Raw genomic sequence first — 9,806 nt, forward strand, 5'->3', positions numbered from 1 at the left:
TAACATCAATACCATCAATATCAATAACTCCATCATATAATGAAAAAATGTATAATGATACATTTTTTAAGGGACGTGATTATAATTGATAACCATGTGATTATAATGATATATGATTAAATTGTCATTAACCATGGTGCATTCATGAAAACTGGGAACTGAAAATAATCAGGTGAAATCATTAGGTCAGTGATCTCCAAATGGGAAACTTGGGGGGCACCACTGGTAACAGGTGTTCAAGCATACAATCATGCCTGATAAGACAACTGACGCCAGACATACTCACATCCCGTTGTGATGCAGGGGGACACACTGTTTGTCATGACAGGCCCAAGAAGAGTGGCGCCTCATTCCCTACCTCAGGATTCAAAGGTTCTCTTTCAGTAGGTGCTAATATAGGGACTACACTGCCATGCAAAGGCAAAAGGCCATAACTTCAGTTTTGGATCTAAAATGAGTTAATGTAATTTTTGGAACATTAAAGATCTGCTTTATCATGTGGACAAAGATTTTTTTTGTTGAGAAAATAGTGTGTTGTCTTTGCCGTAACTTCCAAAAGCCCTAGAGAAGCCAAGGCAGAATCCCATAACATCTCTCACGGGTCTTTGTCTTTGTTTTGCAGTTCTCCAGAATGCTTAAATTGAGTTAATAAGGTACTCTGCCTTAGTTTCACTGTGCATCACTGAAGTTAAGTTACTGAGTTACGGTGTTATGCCATTAATATTAGATTAGGCTACAACATAAATAGATTGATGGATAGATGGATGGATATATAGATGCGGAAGTGGAGGACGAACTTCAGACCCAATAGGTCCATGGCACTATAGGCCCAAGAGCTGTATAGAGCGCAGTGCAACCTTGGTGTCAAGCAAACAAAGTGCAGGAGGGATGGACCAAAAGTGTGTGGAATATCGGCACTCTAAGCCAAAGCAAGAGTCAAAAACAGTCTACAATATATAACCATCAGGCTTTATCTGAACATGAAAGGCTCCAACAGATGCACAGTACATTGAGCATGACCAGACATTGCTAAAATTCCAAGAAGGCAAGGTGAGATTGGTTGCCAGACAATAGCAATGGTGTTAAACAAACACCCCAACACCAAATGTCAAAGGCCTGCCACTCATACATCGTCACAACAATGGGAACTTGTAGAGGGAGTCCCAGCAGCCCAAATCGTCACAACAATGTTCAGGGACTAGACTCTTCGGGCTCACTCTCAGAACTGAGGAAGCTGCCTGCTGAGTAGGGACTAGTATGGGGTGAAACTGGTATATTTGCAGAGGACGAATCTCCAGTTCATGCCCAACAACCTGTGTAGGGATGTTCAAATGAACGGTTAGCGATGGGAAGTAATGACTCTGATCTCTTCAAGTCGTTCAGTCACTGGTGTATCATAGGGATAGGATAAAAAATAAATATACAAAATAATTTTATGAGAAAGGCCAAACAACCGGGTGCAACCGCACCTCCTGTACCCCCGATAGTTATGCCAATGCATACAGTATAAAGAACGAATCTTTAGAATGATTTTGTTAATTAGTTTTAGTAACTCCCAGAGCATGCCAGACCCCCCTACCGCAAACAATAAATTTCACATCATTTAAATAAACAATACAATTTTACGATTCAGGGCCGGTTTTGTAAACAAGTACTAGGCCTAGTCTAGGACTAAAAAGTTCAAAAGAAAACTCAACTGAGCTTGTTTTTTTAGTCCTAGACTACTAAACTTAATCTCTGTCTGCGAAACCGGCCCTCAGTCTTTCACAAGTACAGACATCTCAACTCTACTTCAGTGTATAGTAGGCTAGTATGCCAGTATTGGAGACTGAATGAGACATACTATATCGTCAGAAAATTTGTTTCTGCAGGTTGGGATGTCTGCGAGTGTGTTTAACTTAAACTGGGACTCAGCTATAGGTTGTATAAAGCTGTGTCTGTCATGTATTTCAATAATTAATACATGGGATTGGTTACCGCGTCCAAAATCTAATTATCAGTCCCAACATGTGATGGCCAAAACGAGGCTTCATTAGCGTTATTTTACTAGCAGGATGTTATGCTGGCAGCATTCAGATTTTCTTTATCACAATAAAAGCCATCAATGAAATGTATAAGTCATTATAGTAAACAATATAGTCTGAAAAAAGAACAGCCACAAACAATCTTGGAACGGACTTTAAACATAAAATGTACAGACTAGTTTGCTAACTATTGCCTTTATATATTTCAATGATCGCATTTATTTCGAAAAATAAATTCTCAGTTAGCGCTGCTAGCATAATATCCCGCTGCTAGAAGAATGATAATGAAGCCCCGTATGTCCATCACGAGTCCCAACCGTGGAGGAGGGTATATCTGCAGACCGCAAGTCGGGGGCATAACTTAATATGGGGGTTCCTTAATATGAAGTTACGCCCATTGACGGTTTCCATTGGTATGGTGTTTTTGATTTAGTGCATGCGTTTATGAAGATAAAATTACAGGGTCAATTACCAAGATTTCGGTAAGTGCTTCCATTTGACACAATAAGGTATATCTGCAGACCGCAAGTCGGGGGCGTTACTTAATATGGGGGTTCCTGAATATTAAGTTACGCCCACTGAATATTAAGTTATGCCCACTGATGTTTGCCATTGGTCAGTTTGGGGACATCCTGGCATGAGACACGGTTCAACGCTAGGTGTCATGTATGGATATGACGTCATTACGTTGAGTGTGCTAATAGAGGAAGGAGAGTTAACTAACGTTACGACTTTATCTCAGAGTCCATGTGATTTCACTCAATATCTTTTGTCAAGATATAACACTAGGTCAAAGCGGTTCAAGCATTGATATAGAAAACAAAAGTGTATTTGCTTTGACATCATGTTGAAAGAGCACTCTGAACTATCCCTAAATATATAACTAGAGGTTGTCAAATGGAAGCACTTACCGAAATCTTCGTCATTGACCCTGTAATTCTATCTTCATAAACCCATGCACTAAATCATAAACACCATACCAATGGAAACCGTCAGTGAGCGTAACTTAATATTAAGGAATATTAAGTAATGTCCCCGACTTGTTATTAAGTTATGCCCCCAATATACCCTCCTTATTTGACCACTATTAGCTATATATTTAGGGATATTTCACTTGTTCACTAAGATTGCTACTAAATTCTACTAAATTCTTTGAATCTGAGATTCTAATAGCTTGTCAGTGACAGAACACAGAAAACACGACAACCCTTATAGCTACGTTTAAAGATAGCTAGCTATGTGATGAGGTAGGCCAGCTCTAGCCGATTAGGTTACGTTATAACTAGCTAAAGATGCATGATACACCTGTCACTATATGCAAGCAGACAAGATCCATTTATTTTTTAGCTTCATATACACTATGTTGTCATTATTTAGAAATGTAAACAAAATAATAATTTGTTATGGCCATCTTCTATGCTGTGGTGTAAAAAGTAAAAGTATTTGTCTGTGTTCACCAGTTGGGGGAGGTTTCTATGTGATTGTTGTGATCTTTCATTTCAGTTGCCAAGATGCGTTCTTGACCTGGGGGATGCTGTTTGCCTGGGCAAATGCCAACACGGGCCTCTTCTGAGTCCTCATCCCGGAATGATGAGGAAATACAGGGTGCTGTGCAGATGCTCAAAAAAGGCCTCAACTCTAGAAGAAGAACAAGACCTTGTCTCCCCATTCATGTTTTTGTTGAATAATTTTGAAGACACTGAAACATTCATGGATGAAATAGACAAAAGAGGACTTAGTGATTATTTTGAGATTCTCTATTAATTATTTTTTGTTGATGAGGATACTTATTAGCTGTCCTTAAACCATCAGCTAATGCTGGTTTCCCCACAACAAAAATTACAAGATCCAGAAAACCCAATACAGTTTGACAAGACAAAGAGACAAGAAACATCAGTTGCTTAGCAAGAGTAAACTGGACAGTGTTTTGGAAGTGTTCACCTGGCCATACAACATGTTAGGATGAAACCAAAGCCTACAGAATCTAGGCAAAGCTGAATACACAGTACACAAAGAAACAGTTTAGTTTTGGTGTTGGAATGTGTTGTTTTGAATATTTGATCAGGTGATTAAATGTTTAATTGTCTAATTGGCATATAATTTAATTTTGTATTTTTAGGCTATGCCATTAAAATGCTTTTGAACTACATGAATTGACTTTCAGTAATGTCTTTTTTACTCTTTTGGACTTGTTCTACTTGAATATGCAGACCTACTTAGACCTCAGATAATCAATCCAAGACATGTAACACTTTTATTCCTCCCAACAATGTTTTAAGTCCATAACCACATCATTACTCTAGAATAAAAAAAATTGCTTGTTCCGGGCACCCCCGGAAAAATGTATATGTCTGTAAACAGATGTTAAAACTTGCCACCTTTCTGCAACAGGCTATAGAAAATTTAACACTTCCAGTTACCAACTTCAACTTTCTAGAACAATGCTGTTAAATAGAATGTTCACATTTGTGTAATATGTTGATTCTATGGAAAATGCATAAATGGTGCAGAAGGGTGTCCTGTTTCACTTTGTAACATGTAGAGCTCTGATCAACTATATTGTAAGTGCAATAAGCAGCATTCTCAACCATCAACCTCCTCATGATGGCCCTCTACTGTATCACATATAACCAAGCAATGGCAGGCATAGTGAATATGACTGTGCATGTGTATGTATACATGTGTCTGTATTCTAACTGCACTCACCAGGTTTCTAAACCACCAGTGTCTTTCTTGACTGTAACCAAAACATTTAAAACTATTTTTAGAGGCACGTCAGTCTTCAAATTAAGATATTTCAGTTGTATGTTATCAAACAATTTTAATCCTGAAACAAAATACATTTAAATGGTATTAGAAAATACCAATTAATTGTACATTATGGGTACAAGCATAATCAGACTAGAGTGCTTTTTCAACATGTTGTCAAAGCAAATACTCTTTTGTTTTCTATATCAATGCTTGAACCGCTTGAACCTAGTGTTATATCTTGACAAAATATATTGAATGAAATCACATGGACTCTGAGATAAAGTCCTTACGTCAGTTAAGTCTTCTTCCACCATTAGCACACTCAACGTAATGACGTCTTATCCATAAATGACACCTAGCGTCGAACCGTGTGTCATACCAGGATGTCCCCAAACTGACCAATGGCGAACATCAGTGGGCGTAACTTAATATTCAGGAATCCCCATATTAAGTAACGCCACCGACTGGCGGTCTGCAGATTGGATTGTGCAACCGTGTCGTTTTCTTCTCAGTTGCTCCCTATTGGTCATTTTTTTCTGTACACGTGAGACGAAGTCTTTTTTAAACAAAACCTCAGTGTAGGTGTGTTCATCACCACAGTAAATTAACTGCATTATTGCAAGCTGCGTCAAACTATCAGTTCTGAACATTTTTATAAATCTGCCTGTCTGGAACGAGTCACGAAAAAAGGAGTCGTTCAAAAAGAATAAATCGTTTACGAACTGCAAATCACTATGATCGATACAGTTGACCTAGTCACTGAAACAGGAGTCGTTACTCTAAAAGTCAGTAAAAACTGTTGTACAAAAAGAACATAATTTGCCAAACATCACGTCACTAGTGGAAACAGAAAACGTTTAGTTGGCCGTGTTTTGTCAGAAAGGAGCAGAAACTGAGGGCCACCATATTCTGACTATACCTGAGCCTTTCCAACGGCAAATTTACTGTGGCGCAGGGAAGGTTTTTTGAGCTATGTTGTCCATATTCAGCCATTCGAAAGGTTTCTTAAATATTGATAAATATTCCTTACTGTTAATGCTTACAGAGGGATACCCTTCAATTTAGGTCAGGTTTGAACTAGCACTGGTCACATTTACTTTGAAATGTTCCTAACTTTCGTGACCCGGAAATGCTTTTTCAATGTTGCCCCACCATCTTTAGTAGCTTCATGCTGGCAACCATAGACTGTAAGCTGGCAACATTAGAGATTCCGTAGCAACAATAAGACTTCCGGTTTTCGGATTTTTCCTTCAAAATAGAAGTCCGCGGTTAAACGCGATTTTAATAATATTAAATGTATCGATTTTGACACTTTGCTTAGTGTATATTGTAAAAATGTATTGTAGGAAATGTTCAGGCGAGTCGATAGAATAATTATATGCAAAGAAATCAAGGGGCACTGTGTATTTGCAATTGTTGCTGGCATTTTACTCCACCCATCCTAGATCCTATTGGCCACAATGTAACTCAATGGATATGAATTACATATTGACTCATATAGAAAAAACTATTCTATTCACCGCAGTGAATGTATTGTAGGACATTTTCAGGAGCACTGTGTATTTGCAATTGTTGCTGGCGTTTTAAATGTTCAGGAGACTCTATAGAGTGATTAGGGTGATTAACCCTAACCCTAGTTTGTTTTGTATGAGTCAATATATATTTCATATCCATTGAGTTACATTGTTGCCAATGGTATTGGCGGAGTAAAACGCTAACAACAATTACAAATACACAGTGCCCCTTGATTTCTTTGCATATAATCACTCTATCCACCTTCCTTGACATTTCCTACAATACATTCACTGCGGCATATAGAATAGTTTTTTTCTGTATGAGTCGATATGTATTTCATATCCATTGAGTTACATTGTGGGAAAACAGGGTGTGGAAATATTGTGTTGCTAGATGTAGCACACCATTCCTCATGATTAGACAGGTTTGTCTTACTCTACACATTCTCCTGAACATTTCCTACATTGTTTTCTCTGTGGACTATTCAATAGTTTATGAGCTATGAGGCAATATGTATACCATATTCAGTCATTGGCATTGTCTGAATTTTGCCCGTGGAACTTGTTTTAATACCCACTTTTAATCTAAATTACTCTTAAATATAATTTATCTCAGTTTTGAAGTAATACGTTGGTCTCTTTTATTTTGAAAAATACCTAATTTTCCTGACCCGGAAGTGTTTCTTTAATGTTGCCCACAAAACGCTGATACCATCTTCGGTGTTGACGACGACTCCAAAACAGTTAGCGGTTGTTGATAGCACATTTGTTATACTAAATATACAATCATGGCTATGCAAGCAGCTAAACGAGCTAATGTAAGTTCACAATTATCGTTTAGTTTAATTATCATTTAATATAAACAGTATCTAGAATCGATAGTGTGGTAACGTTAGCGATCTGGATTGCTAACGAACTTTAGCTAACTCGCTAAGTAATGTAGCTTAGTTAGCAATTAAACCGATATCTTTAGCTGTAACGCTACATACGGAGCAGATGGCTTTTAGCTATCGATTTAGCTAGTTAAAGGTTGTTTTGTCTTTTGCATTTGAATGAAGACATCACTGCATATTCAGATTAAACTAAAACATCGTCTTGTTGGGAAATGTTAGCTAGATAACCTTAATTATCGCTTTGGTTAGCTAGTTTAGCTAACCACAAGGTTTTACTGGTGGTTTCATTGCGCATTGACTAACTAATTCGTTATAAAAGGTTAGTTAGTCTAGCTGGCAAACATAAATTGTTTACTTATTGTTATTTAATAATATAAATTGATCTTATTTGCTGTGAATTGTTTCTTTCGCAGATTCGATTACCACCAGAAGTCAACAGAATACTCTACATTAGAAACCTACCATACAAGATCACAGCTGAAGAAATGTACGACATCTTTGGGAAATATGGACCAATACGGCAGATTCGAACGTAAGTTGAAGATTGTGGATATAGAAGGAATGCCCACCCAGACAATGTCAGATCTAGTTATTTTTATTTTAAACACATAATAAAGTACATATAATCCCATTGTGTGTAATTGTCATACCTGTGGTAGGTATTAATCCACTTTTCTTTTTTGCTTAAATGTACGTCTCCTTGTTTTTCAGTGGAAACACACCTGAATCAAGAGGGACCGCTTACGTGGTCTACGAGGACATCTTTGATGCCAAGAACGCTTGTGATCACCTGTCTGGATTCAATGTCTGCAACAGATATCTTGTTGTTTTGTACTACAATGCCAACAGGGTATGTATGATCTTTCAAGGTCTGACAAAGTCTTGCCATTGTAGATAAGAGGGATTTCTTGCTGGGAATTATAATGTTCATAATTTTGCTAAATGACGACACTGAGTTCGTCATTTCTAAACCTGTGCATTACACTTAAAATGTTCTCCTGGGAAAGAGTTCTATGATAATTCTATCGATGACAGTTGGGAATGTATATTTGCACTGTGCACCTGAAATTTGTCAATTTCTCTATTTTTTTTCATTTTTTTTTTCATAATTGTGTAATAACAAGTGATGCCAGTTATACTAGGTGCCTAAACTGATGCCTGTCTTCATCAGTCACTTTTTCCTGCCGTAGCCACATGTTTGTGCTCTTGTTGAATCACTATGTGTTTGAGATGGTATACTGCAAGATATTATTGGTTCAGGTAGTGTGTGATGGATGACATTCTACATTGTGAGTTATATAGTATATTAATCACATGGTCCATTAATATACCCTCTTGTTATTTAAACAAAATATCTAAAAAAGTGTGTGACAGGTCAACCTGTCTTGATTTGTTACATGTTAAACACTTTATAGTTTTGCACTTGTTCATGTGTACATTAATGGTTTTCCATTACTTCTGTCTCACAAAGGCTTTCCAGAAGATGGACACAAAGAAGAAAGAGGAGCAGCTGAAACTTCTGAAGGAGAAATATGGAATCAACACAGACCCCCCGAAATAGACTCGCCTCTTTTTTTTTCTTGGCCGTTGTTTTTATTTAGCACAGAATGGGCTTTTAACAACTGTACAAATTCACTTGTTGCTTGTGGATGCCAGATTGTTGGACTCCTGTAATGCTTGTGTTAAAAACAAATTATGGAACAATATTGTGCTGTCACGCATATACTTTTATAATTTGTTGATGTAAGTGTTTATTTGAAAATTAGGGATGCCTTTTGACAGGCTTGTTTTTTTTCGTGGTGGTGTTTTAGGAAACGTTTTTGTAATGTAAATGCATCCCAGAATAGTTTCACATTATTTGAAATAAATTTATTTCTGTAAAATAAACTGTCCTTTTATAAAAAAAAATATATATATATTCTTCATGAATGCACTTTTTCTATTAATGTAGTCAAAAGGGTGTATTTGGTTCCATGTACCTTGCACATAATGACTTACATCAAGCTCCTGGATGTGTGTTTTATTATTTTTATCGCTGTTGCAGTTAAAGCCGAATGTTTCTGCACACCAATGTGGACTGGGGCAGGCATTAAATGTATAGAAACATTGTATTTTCAGTACAGTTTAAACCAATAGGGCAGTACATAATTACCATTCTTTTTTATACTGCAAACACAATACATTTGTAGCTTCACAGCTTCCTTTGTGTACTATATTTGTTCAGCTATATTTTATTACATTTCTCTGAATACTTTTTTATTCCCTATATTGGGTGATGACAAAGTGCTGTAATTTAATAATAAACAGATATACATAAACATGTTAAGGCCAACCAAGAGGTACTGTTTGGTTGGCTTCACCTATAGGCATGTTATCAAAGAGGGCACTTGTGTTGCAATGCATAGGACAAGTGGTTGGAGCCCTGTGTGAGGCAGACTTGTGTGGTAGAAAGAGGTACTAACTAAGCATCAGTGTGATATCCATAACGGGCAAAAAGAAAAAACCTCCCACCTCCATTGCAATGTTTACTATTTGTAATTGCATTGTTGTCTTGGATCGCTGAAAAGGAGAAAAAACCAAGTTGCTGCATGCTGGTTGAAATGAACCGAATCCTCAGTCAGTGC

General features: G+C 37.2%; 1 protein-coding gene across 1 annotated transcript; it reads left to right on the forward strand.

Moving 5' to 3' along the window:
* Positions 1 to 6,999: 6,999 nt before the first annotated feature.
* On the forward strand, positions 7,000 to 9,510 carry sf3b6 (splicing factor 3b, subunit 6). Its single transcript, NM_001304240.1, is given in 4 exon segments — positions 7,000 to 7,107; positions 7,596 to 7,714; positions 7,894 to 8,032; positions 8,654 to 9,510. Coding segments are annotated over 4 exon segments (378 nt in total). The 5' UTR covers positions 7,000 to 7,077; the 3' UTR covers positions 8,744 to 9,510.
* Positions 9,511 to 9,806: the final 296 nt, after the last annotated feature.

This window comes from Esox lucius, chromosome 18, assembly GCF_011004845.1.
Source record: "Esox lucius isolate fEsoLuc1 chromosome 18, fEsoLuc1.pri, whole genome shotgun sequence".
NCBI lineage: Eukaryota > Metazoa > Chordata > Actinopteri > Esociformes > Esocidae > Esox > Esox lucius.